The 17,219-nt window shown below is 45.9% G+C and overlaps 1 protein-coding gene across 1 annotated transcript in view; it reads left to right on the top strand.

Moving 5' to 3' along the window:
• LOC125465250 (mucin-2-like) overlaps positions 1-17,219 on the top strand; it is a 56,847-nt gene that overhangs the window by 26,340 nt on the left and 13,288 nt on the right. The window contains exons 8-11 of the mRNA XM_059638353.1: positions 7,953-8,091; positions 10,056-10,155; positions 12,840-12,946; positions 15,040-15,139. Coding sequence (XP_059494336.1) covers positions 7,953-8,091; positions 10,056-10,155; positions 12,840-12,946; positions 15,040-15,139 — 446 coding nt within the window. The remainder of the gene's footprint in view (positions 1-7,952; positions 8,092-10,055; positions 10,156-12,839; positions 12,947-15,039; positions 15,140-17,219) is intronic.

Below are 17,219 nucleotides of genomic sequence, written 5' to 3'. Positions count from 1 at the left end.
TTGAGGGCTGACTCCAAGGTGGCTGGCAACAGCCGGTGTACTGTGCAAGAGTAAATAAAGGGTGACTCGGTGACAGGACACCGGCCTCTGTTCACTTATTGCAGTAGCAAAATAGATGGGTTAGGATGTGCCTGAAGAACATTTGCTTGCAACTATCATCTTGGAGTTGGAGTAAGCATTTCTTGCATCATGCCTCTATTTGGGAAACCTGGCTCATTTGACCCTGCTGTTGAAGACAGGGCCCAGTATTTGGAAAGAATCTGATATTTTTTCTGGGCAAATTACAATGGGGCAAATGAAAAACAATGAGTAATCCTTCCGACTGTGTGTGGACCTGCAGCATATTTGTTTATAAGGAGCTTAAATTTCCCAAAGTCACCAGAACATAAAACTTCCAAGATTTGATGGACTTGGTTGTGGAATATTATGACCCCAAACCTTGTATAATTCTGAGATGCTATCAGTTTTATTTGGTTATTAGAGAACCAGGGAAATCCATTTCAGGAGTCCTACAAGGATCGACTGGAGTGGGAAAACGTGTAGGCCAGTACCCAGGTGAATGCACACCCTAAAAATCCCCCTACATGTGGATTGGAACAATTAAAGTGCTTAGTGACACCCAAATCGGAACCAATTAAAATTAATGTTTGGTTGACTGGCCACCCAGGTCCCATGGAAGTCGATACCAGTACAGCTGTATCTGTGGTTGCAGAATCTGTCTTTAACAAGATTTGCTCGAGCCTCCAACCCCTAAGTTTGCACAAGACCTCAGCTAGACTGAGAACATACACGGGGGAACTGTTGAAAATTAAGGGCACGGCTTCGGTTCCAGTCTCCTATGAGAAGCAGTTTGTGCAGTTACCACTGATGGTAGTAAAAGGCTCAGGCCCAAACATATTGGGACAAATTGGTTGAGAAAGATTCATCTTGATTGGCTCAACATTTTTCATTTGGAAAATGGTTGCCTCAGTGAAACACCCAGGAGTTTCTCAAGAAGGGCTTTGCACTATCAAAGGGGCCAAAACCTCTTAACATGTTGACCAGGATGCAAATCTGAGATTTTGCAAGGCCCTCCCAGTGCTGTTTGCGTTGTGGGCAAAAGTAGAGGCAGATACCAGGAGGCTGGAGAGTGAAAGAATCATCAAACCAGAGCATAATGGGAACTGCAGATGCTGGAGAATTCGAGATAACAAAGTGTGGAGCTGGATGAACACGGCAGGGCAAGCAGCATCTTAGGAGCACAAAGACTCACGTTTCGGGCCTAGACTCTTCTAGGGTCTAGGTCTAGGCTCAGAACGTCAGCTTTTGTGCTCCTAAGATGCTGCTTGCCCTGCCGTATTCATCCAGCTCCACACTTTGTTATCAAACTAGAGCAGTTCGCAGAATGGGCAGCACTGATCACACTGATTGTGAAGCCTGACAGCTCAGTTTGACTTCTTGGGGATTTTAAGCAAATGTTACACTGTTTCTGAGATAGTAGGAACTGCCGATGCCGGACAATCTGAGGTAACAAGGTGTAGAGCTGGATGAACACAGCAGGCCAAGCAACATCAGAAGAGCAGGAAGGCTGATGTTTTCGTGCCTTTTTCTGAAGAAGGGTTTAGGCCCGAAACGTCAGCCTTCCTGCTCCACTGATGCTGCTTGGCCTGCTGTGTTCATCCAGCTCTACACCTTGTTACACTGTTTCTCACAGCTGGATCCATACCCGATCCCTTGCATAGAGGATTTGTATGGCAGGAATGGCTGTCCTTTACGAAGCTGGACAAGAGCCGCGCCTACCTGTACCTAATATGCCAACACTTTAGAAGCTGATAGCTGCTTTCTCACTTCCCTAAAGGCTGCTTCTGCGACCATTTCCAGGGCTGACCCTTTTTCAATAGCACATGTAAGGGTGCCAAGATGGAGGTCACGTTATGTATGAATTTTCCGTAATAATTCACTAACAAAGGAAAGCCGGGGCTCCTCTGATCGTCCTCACTTCCTCTTCCAACAGGTGTAACCAAGTTTTGTCGACTTTGTGACCCAAGTTGGGGCATTTGGAACACACGATTTTCTCATCTAAGGCATAAGCCCTCCTGGGAGAAACACTTAAGCACTATACCCAAGTTCTCCAAGTGTTCTTTGTTGATCTTCCCTGATGATTAGTACATCATCCAGATAAATTGCAACCTGGGGTAGCCTTGTGGAATGTTCTCCATAGTCTGCTGGAAAAGAGTGCAGAGTGATGATGCTCGAAAATGGCAGTCTTGTATGTTGGTATAAACCCGTATGGGTATTAATTGTATCATATTTCTGGGACTCCTCATCCAGTCACAAGCAAGATCTGGTGCTGACATGCAATGCCGCCCCGTATGGTATCAGGGTGGTTGGTGTTAGCTCACTGGTGACCCAGAGAGGAGCGCCCGATAACATATGCTTCCCGGACTTTGGCTGATGATAAATGCAGGTATGCCCAGATACAGAAAGAAGGCTTAGCGGTCATCTCTGGTTTGAGGAAGTTCCACCAGTACCTTTACAGATGAGAATTTGTCATAGTAACAGATCACAAATCCCTGCTAGGGCCACTGAAGGAGGACAAGGCCATGCTGCCCATGGTTTCCGGTAGAATTCAGCGCTGAGCCTTTATTCTCAGAGAGCACAAGTACAAGTTAGAACACCGTCCAGGAGGACAAGTGGCTAATTCAGGGGCGCCTCCCACTGGCAGATACTCCACTGGTGGTGCCTCCCCTGGAAGAGTCCACTTTGGCTTTAAACTCTCTGGGCACCGTTGCAGTCACTGCAGACAATATCTGACTGTAGACACAGTCCTGTTCTAGCGATACTGAAACAGCTGGTGGTAAAGGGGGAAACAGAAATGCCATTGTACCAGGATTGAAACATTTTTGGACCTGGTGAGATCAGATCACTGTAGAGAACAGCATATCCTGTGGGGAGCAAGGATGATTGTCCAGAGTAAAAGGTTGCCACCAGATACTAGCCAAACTGGGTCATCCAAGGGTTTCCAAGAAAAAGATACTAGCAAGAAGCTATGTCTGGTGGCCAGGATTGGATGCTGACATAGCTGTGTTGGTGAGGCAGTGCCCAGAATACCAACAGGAACAAAAATTGCTACCAGCAGCACGCCCACATTTGTGTGAATGGCTGGGTAAGCCCTTGGACTCAGCTGCATGTCGACAATGCCAGTTCTTTCATGGCCTCAAAGGTCCTGGTCATTGTGGATGCCCATTCAAAGTGGTTGGATGTGCATAAAGCTCATTCAGCAAACTCGGGGATGATGATTGAGAAGATGCAAGCATCGTTCAGAATACACGGACTCCTGGAAATACTGGTCATGGAAAATAGGACATAATTTACCAGCAGGGAATTCTAATATTTCCTAAAGTCCAATGGCATTCAGCATATAAGGACAGATCCATACCATCTACCAGCAACTGGTCTAGTGGAAAGAGTGCTCCAAACATTGAACGCAGGCTTAAAGAAGCAGCCTACAATGTCAATTGATACCAACGGAGGCACAGTAGTAGTATGGCGCACTGACCTCTACATCGCCGAGGCCAAACGCCAACTCTCCAACACCACCTCCTACCGCCCCCTCGATCATGACCCCACACCCGAGCACCAAACCATCATCTCCAACACCATTCGTGACCTCATCACCTCAGGGGACCTCCCACCCACAGCCTCCAACCTCATTGTTCCCCAACCCCGCACGGCCCGTTTCTATCTCCTTCCCAAAATCCACAAACCTGCCTGCCCTGGTCGACCCATCGTCTCAGCCTGCTCCTGCCCCACCAAACTCATCTCCATCTAACTGGACTCCATTTTCTCCCATTTGGTCCAGGAACTCCCTACCTATGTCCGTGACACCACCCACACCCTCCACCTCCTCCAGGACTTCCAATTCCCTGGCCCCCAACACCTCATTTTCACCATGGACATCCAGTCCCTACACACCTGTATTCCGCATGCAGATGGCCTCAAGGCCCTCCGCTTCTTCCTGTCCAGCAGGACTGACCAGTCCCCCTTCACCGACACCCTCATCCGCCTAGCCGAACTCGTCCTCACCCTCAACAACTTCTCTTTCGATTCCTCCCACTTCCTACAGACAAAGGAGGTGGCCATGGGTACCTGCATGGGTCCCAGCTATGCCTGCCTCTTTGTAGGTTACGTGGAACAGTCCCTCTTCCGCACCTACACAGGCCCCAAACCGCACCTCTTCCTCCGTTACATTGATGACTGTATCGGCGCCGCCTCTTGATCCCCAGAGGAGCTCGAACAGTTCGTCCACTTCACCAACACCTTCCACCCTAACCTTCAGTTCACCTGGGCCATCTCCAGCACATCCCTCACCTTCCTGGACCTCTCAGTCTCCATCTCAGGCAACCAGCTTGTAACTGATGTCCATTTCAAGCCCACCGACTCCCACAGCTACCTAGAATACATCTCCTCCCACCCACCCTCCTGCAAAAATTCCATCCCCTATTCCCAATTCCTCTGCCTCCGCCGCGTCTGCTCCCACGATGAGGCATTCCACTCCCGCACATCCCAGATGTCCAAGTTCTTCAAGGACCGCAACTTCCCCCTGACAGTGGTCGAGAACGCCCTTGACCACGTCTCCCGCAACACATCCCTCACACCCCGCCCCCGCCACAGCCGCCCAAAGAGGATCCCCCTCGTTCTCACACACCACCCCATCAACCTCCAGATACAACGCATCATCCTCCAACACTTCCGCCATCTACAGTCCGACCCCCACCACCCAAGACATTTTTCCATACCCACCCTTGTCTGCTTTCCGGAGAGCCCACTCTCTCTGTGACTCCCTTGTTCGCTCCACACTGCCCTCCAACCCCACCACACCCAGCACCTTCCCCTGCAACCGCAGGAAATGCTACACTTGCCCCCACACCTCCTCCCTCACCCCCATCCCAGGCCCCAAGATGACTTTCCATATTAAGCAGAGGTTCACCTGCACATCTGCCAATGTGATATACTGCATCCATTGTACCCGGTGTGGCTTCGCCTACATTGAGGAAACCAAGTGGAGGCTTGGGGACCGCTTTGCAGAACACCTCCGCTCGGTTGGCAATAAACAACTGCACCTCCCAGTCGCAAACCATTTCCACTCCCCCTCCCATTCTTTAGATGACATGTCCATGATGGGCCTCCTGCAGTGCCATAATGATGCCACCCAAAGGTTGCAGGAACAGCAACTCATATTCCGCTTGGGAACCCTGCAGCCCAATGGTATCAGTGTGGACTTCACCAGCTTCAAAATCTCCCCTTCCCCCACCGCATCCCAAAACCAGGCCAGTTTGTCCCCTCCCCCCACTGCATCCCAAAACCAGTCCAACCTGTCTCTGCCTCTCTAACCTGTTCTTCCTCTCACCCATCCCTACCACCCCAAGCCACACCTCCATCTCCTACCTACTAACCTCATCCCACCTCCTTGACCTGTCCGTCTTCCCTGGACTGACCTATCCCCTCCCTACCTCCCCACCTATACTCTCCTCTCCACCTATCTTCTTTTCTCTCCATCTTCGGTCTGCCTCCCCCCCCCTCCCTATTTATTCCAGAACCCTCACCCCACCCCCTCTCTGATGAAGGGTCTAGGCCCAAAACGTCAGCTTTTGTGCTCCTGAGATGCTGCTGGGCCTGCTGTGTTCATCCAGCTTCACACTTTATTATCTTGGATTCTCCAGCATCTGCAGTTCCCATTATCACTGATACCAATCTGTCCCTGTTCCTGTTTGATTACAGGATGACTCCACACCTATCAACAGGGATAGCTCCAGCAGAGTTGCTGATGGTGAGAAGACTCCACACCAGGTTAAACCTGATATTACTAGACTTGGGACGGGGTGGGGAAACAGGTGAAACTGCAGTACGAATGCCAATGCAGGCTAAATGCCTCCTCTAACTGAGACAGACAATTTAATTCAGGGGACAAAGTTTGGTGACAGAACCATGGGAATGGTCCTGTATGGGTACAAGGTGAGGTTGATGCAAGGTCAGGTCCTGTGATTTATAAAGTTTGGATGGGTGATACAGTCCTGAACCAACACATGGATCACCTGAAAGCCGTTACCTCACAAATGGGGCCGGAGTTAAAGTATACCTGTCCCCTCAGAACAGCCAGATGGCCTGTCGGAAGGCATTGGTTCTCCCCCTCCATGTCAAGCAAAGCTCAGAGTCCAAATAATGAAGCTTTGATACTGTTACTGCCAGAAGAGGAGGAGGAAACTCTCCTGTGAGGTCCTAGATGCAAGAGATGGGCCACAGTCTGGTCCATGCCGCCTGTGTCTGAGTCTGAGTCAGAGGAACTGGATTTGGGATGCTAACGTTACGAGAGTAATTACAAAAGAAAGACGAGGCCTACTTACCCTGACTTGGGAGGGTTGGGATGTTGTGATTGGAACCAGGTGGATCTTGTTGACCACAAGGTTCTCGATTTGGGTTGTTAACCTGGGCCAATCAGAAAAACCTTGGTTTACTAATTTAACCAAGAGAGGCACTGAAGGATGTGCAGTGCTTTATCTCCCACTCTGAAAGCTGTGCTTTCAAATAAACCTGTTGGACTATAACCTGGTGTTGTGTGACTTCTGACTTTAAAAGACACTTGAATAAGAAATGTCTGGAGGTGTACACGCCAAGCATAGGTACATTTGTTTAGGTTGGGATTAAGGTCATCATTGACTGGTTGGACCGAAGGGTCGGTTTCCATGATGTTTGACTGTATGACTCTATAAGTCAGCATCTGTAAAGAGAAAGCAGTGTCAATGTTTGCCAGAAATATCGGATATAACTTTACTTATTCTGCTCCCATTTAATATGCTAGTATTTCCTCCTTTAGTACAAGCCTTTTTGCACCTGATTCTCTTTTCTATTTCAATATACAGGTACCATCCTCTCTGCCAATATTGTTTAACCCGTCCCCAACAGCACTAATTAACCTCCTGTGGAATCATTACTCCTAGTTTTGCTGAGGTGTAACCAGTATTTTGAGTAGGTGTATCCTGCCCTGAACTGGTCCAGATCCTCAACAATCTGTAGCCTTCCCTTTTGTACCATGCTTCAAATGATACATTGATCCTACCCAGCTTCCTATTTATACTCTTGCTAATGCATGGCACTGGGAGTAATCCAGAGATTACTACCTTTTGTAACTCTACTTTTATGCTGCCATCCTAGTTTTTGAAAATCTAACCATAGGACCTCAATACCCGCTCTATACCCATTGGTGCCAACACATGCCACAACCTCCTCCTCACTCCCTTTCTCCTGCAGAATATTCTGAAGACTCTCCAAAATGTTTTTTTACACCGACTGGCACCAGAGATGGCCATGGGCACTCAAGGTAACAGTTACAGAAATATCTCTTCATTCCCACATGTAGAATCTCCTGTAATACTGCATTTCTCCTATTGATTCCTCCTGTGCAATTCCTTGACCATTGGCACCATAGTCTGGGTGCAGTCCTTCAGATGTCATCACCCCCACTGGTCTTCTTATGTACTACCTGCCTCTTCCTGATGGTCACCCAACAGTAATGTTCAGCCATCACGATGGGTAACCAACTGCGATGTCTGATCCAGGAATCCCTCATTCTTCCTGATGCTCTCCAGTTGCCCCTCAATCTCTACAAGTTCCTCAGCATTTGGGGGCATTTACTGCATCTGTGGCCCCCAAAAATACCTGAGGAGTTCTGAAGTTCCCACAAGGTGCAGGAATTGCAAGCAACAGGTCTCAGCTGCTCATCCATGATCTCTATTTCCTCTTTGAGAGTCTAGCTAGCACCTTAATTCAACTATTGATTTTAATTAGTGCCTTCAGACATTAATAATCATATTATTAATTCACTAACTTTTACAATAATTCCGATTGAAATATTTAATTTCCAAACTCCTCCTTTCTTTTAACGCCACACTTTAATTTCTTTCATTTCTGTGCAGTGTGGAAGAGAGCCAGGACTCTAGAAAGCTCTCAGCGTATGTTGAGCCTACCCCACTCCACAAGAAATTTGCCCTCCGTAGCCTCACAGGGAAGCAGCAGCAAGTTCTACCAACCACCAGCTACAAAATGGATGGCAAGGTAAACCAGGGACATTGCAAGAATTTAAGTTCAAAGGCCGACTTAAACTGAAGGAAATCAGTTCCTTTTATTGTAAGTGCTGAAGAACTCAAACATGTGGTCTTACAGGGGATGGGGACGGCGTTGGGGGGAGGGGTGATGTTGGTGGTGGTGTGGTCAGCTGCAGTTCTGGAGATCCAAATGGATTTTCTATACTTGTCTGTTCCTTGGCAGGGGTAAGGTAGGTCATTTGGCTGGACGGCTGGTGAGTGATGCCAGCAGCATTGGTTCAATTCTTGCACCAGCTGAGGTGAAGGGCTCCTTATCAACCTCTCTCCTCCTCACCCTCAGGTTAAAGCACCGTCAGTTGTCTCTCTCTCTCTCTCTCTCCCCCATGAGAGAGCAGCCCTGTGGTCTAGTAGGAATATGGCAGCTTTATTCCTTGGCAATAAGGAAGATTGTAACCCACTCAGCCATCTCCACTGTGGGAGGGAAGATGCTGCAAAAAGGCAAGGTTATCCACTGTCTGCCCAAAAAGGGACGGCAATGCCTAGTCAACAACCACTTACATTTATATAGCACCTTAAACACAATAAACAGCTCAATGAACTCCATATTTGAGTTATAAAACAAAATTTTATCCCAAAACATGCAAGAAAATATTAGATCAGCAACCAAAGGCTTCGTCAAAGAGGTAGGCTTTAAGAAGTGTCTTAAAGCAGGCAAGTGATGTAGAGAAGTGTAGGAAAGGAGTTCCGGAGCTTAGATCCTCGGTAACTGAATGCACAACCACCAATGGTACAATGATTATGACTGTTATACACAAGAGGCCAGAATTACATGAACGAAAAAATATCTAACAGGGTTAGGGGCCTGGCGACAGAGATGGGGAAAAGCGAGGCCATGGTGGGATAAGAATTTTAAAATAAAGATCATAGATCACAGAATCCCTACAGTGTGGAAACAGGCCTTTCAGCCCAACCAGTTCACACTGAACCTCAGAGCATCCCACCCAGACCCATTCCCCTGTAACCCACCTAATCTACACACCCCTGAACACTATGGGCAATTTAGCATGGCCGATCCACCCTAACCTGCACATCTTTGGACTGCGGAAGAAAACCGGAGCACCCGGAGGAAACTGGCATTGACACAGGGAGAATGTGCAAACTCCGCACAGACAGTCACCTGAGGGTGGAATCGAACCCAGGTCCCTGGCGCTGTGAGGCTGCAGTGCTAACCAGTGAGCCACCGTACATGATTGAGAACCAATGCAGATCTGCAAGAAATAGGGGAACAGGAGTTGGTGTGAATTAAGTCACAGGTGGCAGAGTTTTGGATGACCTCGGGTTAATGAAGGACAGTATGTGGGAGACCAGCCAGGAATGGGCTGGATTAGTTAGGTCAAGACTCTTGACTGGTCTCTGACTTGGAATGGAAAGGTATGCCAAGTTATTCAGGAAGTCTTTATTTCAGGTCTCCAGCATTCGCAATATTTTGCTTCTATTTTAGAGAAAAATGAGATGGAAAAATCCGAAGGTGACAGGAGAAACTGAGCAATCCTCTAGTGGTCAGTCCGCTATCTTAGCCTAGTCATGTCAAACCTTATTGCAGCACGGTCACTCCGTGATTAGCACTGCTGCCTCACAGCACCAGGGACCCAAGTTTATTTCCATCCTCAGGTGACTGTTTGTATGCAGTTTGCACATTCTCCCAATGTTTGCCTGGGTTTCCTTCAGGTGCTCTGGTTTCCTCCCACAGTCTAAAGATGTGCAGCTTAGGTGAATTGGCTGTGCTAAATTGTCCGTAGTGTTCAGGGATGTGCAGGCTAGGTGAGTTAGCCATGGGAAGTGCAGGATTACAGGGATAGGGTGGGTCTGGGTGGGGTGGTGTTTGGAGGGACAGTGGGGACCCGATGGCCTGCTTCCACACTGTAGAGATTACGTGATCATTACAATGCTTAACATCTCCATCTTTTCTTTCAGTTCTTGAAGGGCAAGAGGATGAACATCATTCAGATGGAGATTTTGAAACGTCATAAGTACATAGAAAAGAAACTTTCTGCTTCCCACAAGATAGTCACAGGTAAAACCTCTTGTGTCCAGTTATGCGTTTATGTGGCATTTCCTGCTGAAAGTTTGGAAGAAACTTTGAAGGCAGGTGGTAGGATGAGAGATAGAGAAGTAAAATAAACACTTCCAAATTCCCACAAAATATTTCCCCACTTTGATTTATTTCTTGAGGTATAGTGATTGCCAAACCTTCAGAAATCAGTGGTAAAGCCTCAGCTGAGAATGGTGTTCAGTTTTAGGCCCTATACTTTGACAAAGGACATTAAAGAGAGTACAAACAACTTTACAAGAATAGTCCAAAGGATGAGAGAATGCAGTTATTTAGAAACGCTTCCAAAGTTGGATTGTTCTTAAGAACGGGAAGAAAACTTAACAGAGGCACTCAAAATGATGAAAGTTTTGAGATGTAAAGAAATTGTTTGCACCAGGCTGTAACCAGAAGACACAAACAGAATGGAGTTGGAAAAAAGACTACATGGAAAGTGAGGGCAATTTCTACTATGCAGTGACTTGTTTGGATCCGGAATTCACTGCTTGAATGGCTGCAGATTCAACAGTCATTTCCAATGGGTTGTTTAATGTAAAATTGCAGATCAATGGAAAAAAAACAGGAGAAATGCATCATCCTCTGACACTTCCGCCATCTGCAATCCGACCTCACCACCGAAGACATTTTTCCATACCCACCCTTGTCTGATTTCCAGGGAGACAACTCTCTCCATGACTCCCTTGTCCGCTCCACACTCCCCTCCACACCCACCACACCCAGCACCTTCCCCTGCAACCGCAGTAAGTGCTACACTTGCCCCCACACCTCCTCCCTCACCCCCATGCCAGGCCCCAAGATGACTTTCCACATCAAGCAGATGTTCACCTGCACATCTGCCAATGTGGTATACTGCATCCGCTGTACCCGATGTGGCTTCCTCTACATCGGGGAAACCAAGTGGAGGCAGAACAGCTCTGCTCAGTTCGCACTAAACAACTGCACCTCCCAGTCACGAACCATTTCAACTCCCCCTCCCATTCCTTAGATGACATGTCCATCCTGGGTCTCCTGCAGTGCCATAATGATGCCACCTGAAGGTTCAGGAACAGCAACTCATATTCCGCTTGGGAACCCTGCAGCCCAATGGTATCTATGTGGATTTCACAAGCTTCAAAATCTCCCCTCCCCCCACTGCATCCCAAAACCAGCCCAGCCCATCCCCATCTCCCTAACCTATTCTTCATCTCATCTATCCCCTCCTCCCAACTCCAATTCCTTCCTATAACCTCATCCCACCCCCTTGACCTGTCCATCCTCCCCAGACTAACCTATCCCCTCCCCACCTACACTCACCTTTACTGATTCCATCTCCGCCCCTTTAATTTGTCTGTCTCCTCTCCACCTATCTTCTCCTCTATCCATCTTCAAACCACCTCCCCCTCTCTCCCTATTTATTTCAGAACCGTCTCCCCCTCCCCCTTTTCTGATGAAGGGTCTAGGTCCGAAATGTTAGCTTTTGTGCTCCTAAGATGCTGCTTGGCCTGCCGTGTTCATCCAGCTCCACACTTTGTTACCTCAGGAGAAAGGAACTAATTGATTAGATCTTCCAAAGAGGCATCCTAGGTAGAATGGGATCAATAGCCTCCACCTGCACTGTATGGTTGTTTGGACTTTACTCAAGCTCAATATAAAATCATGCTTCTTTCTCATCATTGTTTATGTATCTTTGAATTAGTTATTGAGAGGGAGCAATGTTCCACATGTCAAAGGCTGGGGAACTTTACAGTGCACACTGCACACCTGGGTATGCTACTTGTTCCTTAGTCATGAATCCTGAAGCAGTCAGTTCCAGCTGGAAGATCCTTGTTGGCACAAACACATGAGGACAGGGCTTGGCTGAGGGGCAATGGTCATTAGCTCATAATGTTCTTTGGGAGATGTGGACTTTCTGTGTCCATACACCACTGGCCACAGTTTTGAATGGGTCATTCGGCATATCAGAAAATTCCTAGGCCTTGTCATCTCTTTTGTCTCCCCAACAATGCCAGCAGTGATGGGACAGAGAATCACAGCGACTCTACCCGTTATTTTACAATAAATCAAGTGACACTGATTGTGGAGCTTTGAAAATCCCTGACAGGTTAGGTCAAAGTGGTCCCACGCTCCCTTGGTAAAGCTCTGGAACTGAAGGGTATGGGAATCAGAATTATTTAGTTCTCAAACCTGCCAGTTTTCAGAATGAAATGAAGCAAAACATGTAAGTGGACATAAGATAACACAGAGTGGAGCTGGAGGAACACAGCAGGCCATGCAGTATCAAAGGAGCAGTAAAGTTGACATCTCGGTTTGGATCTTGTGTTCTTCCAGCTCCAGACTGTGTTATCTCTGATTCTACCATCTGCAATTCTGACTATCCTGATGCAAGTTCTTGTGGAAAAGTTTTATTTTCAGATGTAAAGCATAAATGAAAAATTCTGGAATGACTCAGCAAATCAGGTAGGATTTGAGGAGACAGAATTAGACATTTCAGCATGAATATAATCTAATTTAAATATGTCTCAGAGCAAGGCATGTGTCACATGCAGTTCAAACAAAAGGCACTATTTAAAAGCTTTACATCTGCGCGCGCGTGTGTGTGTGTGTGTGTGTGTGTGTGTGTGTCTGTGCAGGATCTGAGCACCCACCTACTCCAATCTCGTTCAACGAAGATGAATGGACAGAGCAATACCCTGAATTATTTAGAAGGGAACTGAGGAGTGTTTCAACTCCCTATTCAAACCTCGGTGACAACATACAGAGCACTAACCTCATGCCGGTGAGTTCTTCATTCCTTATCACTCAAAATCCAGGTTCAGATCAAGCAATGCATTCCCTCATTATTGAATGGTTGTGAAGGAGATATTCATATGATATACTTTACTTGCATTATGCATAAAGTTAGTGTATGTGGCGAAACAACGTCATCATAGCCATCGCCGACAAGTCTCCTCGAACTGATGGTCAGCATTTTAGGATCTTGAAAATAGCGTGGTGAACGCACAGCTGGAAATTATAGGCCAGTTAGTCTAATACCGGTTGTTGAGAAAATGGCAAGATTATTAAAGATGAGGTGTAAGCAGAACATGTGACTCACGAGTAGTCAACATGGTTTTGTGGAAGAGAAATCATGCTTGATAAATTTATTTGAGGATGTAATAAGCAGGATGGATGGACGGAACCATCAGACATGGAGTATTTGGATTTCCAAAACACAGTCAACAAGGTTCCACATCAAACGTTACTGCACAAGATAAGAACTATGGCCTCAGGGGTGATAATATTAGCATGGATAGAGGACTGGCTAAATAACAGAAAATGAAGGTTCAGGATAAAAAGACTATTTTCAGGACAGCAAACAGTAACTAGTAAAGTGCCACAGAGATCATTTTGGGCACTCCATTATTTACAGTTTGTATTAATGACTTGGATGAATGGACCCAACTGGATTGTAGTCAAAGATGCCAATGTCACAAAGATAGATAACAGAGTAAGCTATGAGGATAAAATAGTTTGTAAATGTATATAAATTGGCTGGGTGTATGAGCAAAAGGAGACATTTGGTGGTATAATAGATAACAAAGTGTGAAGCTGGATGAACACAGCAGGCCCAGCAGCATCTCAGGAGCACAAAAGCTGACGTTTCGGGCCTGGACCCTTCATCAGAGAGGGGGATGGGGAGAGGGTTCTGAAATAAATAGGGAGAGAGGGGGATGCGGACCAAAGATGGATAGAGGAGAAGATAGGTGGAGAGGAGAGTGAGGTTGTCCACTTTGGCAGGAAAAATAGAAAAATAGAATATTATTTAAATAGACAGGTTGAAATTGCTGTGGTACAGAGGGACCTAGGTGTCCTTGCCCATGAATTACAAACTGTCAGCATGCAGGTGTGGCAAGAATTAGAAAGACAAAATGATTTTTTTAAAAAAATTCACTCACTGGATGTGATTGCCACTGGCTAGGTTTGTTTATTGCAAGCAGAATGGAGTACATAGGAAAGTCTTGCTATAACTGTACAGGATATTTGGTGAGGCTGCACCTGGAGTACTATGTACAATTTTGCTCATCTTAAGGAAGGATTAGAGACAGTTCAGAGAAGGTTCATTGGCTGATTCTTAAGATGTGGGCTTTGTCCAATGCAGAAAGGTAGAGCAGGTTCAGACCTGTATACCTTCGAGTTTAGAACAATGAGAAGTGGGGTCATTGAAACATAAGAAAATTCTGAGGGAGCTGACAGGGTAGATATTAAGAGGATATTTCCCTCATGGAAGAATTGATATCCACAGGATACAATTTAAAGAGATGTCACATTTGAGAAAGAGGCAAAGAGGAATTTCTTCTCTTAAGAGGTTGTTAATGTTTGGAATTCTCTTCTCTATTGAACAGAGGAGGCTAGGTTACTAAATACATTCAGAGTTACAAAGATTTTTGATTCACTAGTAAGTCAAGGGCCACTGGGGCAAGTAGCATAGTCGATTTGAGGCCACAATCAGATCTGCCAAGATGAGTGGCTGCGCATGCTCGACGGGCTGGATGTTTTTATTTCTTATGGTCCCTCTGAAAAAATGATCAACTGGCTTTTACTTGCAGAACATTCTCCTTGAGAGAAAGTAAGTCGAGGTGCAAAGAACAATGTGGGCTCCAATATGAAACAGAAGGGTGTCAATTAAGAAGAGAAAAAGAGTCAAGGAAGTAGAAAGCTACGTGTGATGTACCTGTTGCCTCGGCTTCTTGAATATTGAATATCTGTTCCTGTCTACACATATATTACTCATAGCTAGCTCTTTGCTGTTCAATGCTGCACATCAGTTACAGCACTGGACCCTTACCATGTCCCCAAGTCTCACTGCCTGACTGCTCTTTCTTGCTACAGGAAATTAAAATTGAAATGCACGATAGCTTACCAACTGCTGTGGATAACCAAACGGCAGCAGAGACTGACGTAGAGAGAAAATTCACGATCACAGAGCCAGGTAAGTCATACCTCTGTTCTACCCATTTTGACAACGTCACTAAATTTATTCTCAAAAAGCAAATGTTACATTCTGAAAAGCTGTGTAGGTGATGCTGTGACCCCCACCATCAGCACGTATTGTAGCAGCATGGACCTGGGAGGAACTGACTTGTCTTTCAGCCAAAAGATAAACCAAAATGCTTCAAATACATAAGTTATGAAATAAAAGCAGAAAATGCACTGCAAATCATAAGAACACAATAAGAACATAAGTACTAGGAGCAGGAGTAGGCCATCCGACCCCTCAAGCCTGGCCCACCATACAATAAGATCATGGCTGATCTTTTTGAGACTCAGCTCCACTGACCCGCCTGTACACCATAACCCTTAATTCCTTTACTGTTGACAAATTTATCTCGCCTTGCGTTAAATACATTCAGCGAGGTAGCTTCAACCGCTTCACTGGGCAGGGAATTTCACAGATTCACAACCCTTTGGGTGAAGAAGTTCCTCCTGACCTCAGTCCTACAACAGCTTCCCTTTATTCTGAGGCAATGCCGTCTAGTCCTAGTTTCACCTACTAGCGGAAACAACCTCCTTGCCTCCACCTTATCTATTCCCTTCATAATCCTATATGTTTCTACAAGCTCTCCCCGCAGTCTTCTGAATTCCAATGAGTATAATCCCAGTCTACTCAGTCTCTCCTCATAATCCAATCCTCTCAACTCTGGAATCAACCAAGTGAATCTCCTCCAGTGCCAGTAGATCCCCTCTCAAGTAAGGAGACCAAAACTGCACACAGTACTCCAGGTGTGGCCTCACCAGGACCCTATACAGCTGCAGCATAGCCTCCCTGTTTTTAAACTCTATCGCTATAGCAATGACAGACAAAATTCCATTTGCCTTTTTAATTACCTGCTGTACCTGCAATACTACTTTTAGCGATACATGCACAAGGATACCCAAGTCCCTCTGCAAAGGAGCTTGCTGCAACTTTTTACTATTTAAACATAGTCCATTTTGCTGTTATTCCTACCAAAATGAATGGCCTCACATTTATCAACATTCTACTCCATTTACCAGATCTGTGCCCACTCACTTAGACTATCTATATCCCTCTGTAGACTTGCAGTGTCTTATGCACACTTAGTATGCACACTCATCTTAGTATCATCTGCAAAGTTTGACACACCACACTTAGTCCCCAACTCCAAATCATCTATGTAAATTGTTAACAATTGAGGTCCCAACGCTGATCCTTGAGGCACACCACTAGCCACTGACTGCCAACCAGAATAACATCCATTTACCCCTACTCTTTGCTTTTTACTGGTCAACCAATCCTCTATCCATGCCAATACATTACCTGTAATACCATGCAATTTTATCTTATGTGGCAGCCTTTGGTGTGGCACCCTGTCAAACACCTTCTGGAAATCTAGAAACACCACATCCACAGGTTCCCCATTGTCCACCATGCAAGTAATGTCCTCAAAGAATTCCACCAGATTAGTTAAACATGACCTACCCTTTATGAACCCATGCTGGGTATTCCCAATGGGACAATTTACACCCAGATGTCTTGCAATTTCTTCCTGGCTGTTTTACAATCTATGGGAACCGCCCCAGAATCCAGTGAATTTTGGTAAATAATTACTGGTGCATTTGCTATTTCCCCCATCACGTCTTTTAGTACCCTGGGATGCATTTCATCAGGACCAGGAGACTTGACTACCTTTAATCCTATTAGCTTGCCCAGCACTGCCTCCTTAGTGACAATGATAGTTTCTAGGTCCTCACCTGCTATAACCTTCTTGCCATCAGTTTTTGGCGTGTTACTTGTGTCTGCCCTGTGAAGACCAACACAGAATAACTGTTTAATGTCTCGGCTATTTCCTCATTCTCAGTTATTAAATTGACCTTCTCATCCTCTAAAGGGTCAATGTTTACTTTTGCCACTCTTTTATGATTTACATATTTATAGAAACTTTTGCTACCTATTTTGTATTTTGAGCTAGCTTACTCTCATAATCTATCTTACTTTATAACTTGTTTTGTGGCTTTCTGTTGTCCTTTAAAGATTTCCCAGTCTACTAGTT

This window comes from Stegostoma tigrinum, chromosome 29 (genome assembly GCF_030684315.1).
Source record: "Stegostoma tigrinum isolate sSteTig4 chromosome 29, sSteTig4.hap1, whole genome shotgun sequence".
Classification (NCBI taxonomy): domain Eukaryota; kingdom Metazoa; phylum Chordata; class Chondrichthyes; order Orectolobiformes; family Stegostomatidae; genus Stegostoma; species Stegostoma tigrinum.
Note: the sequence above shows the minus strand (reverse complement) of the source record. Positions and strands in the feature narration are given on the sequence as shown.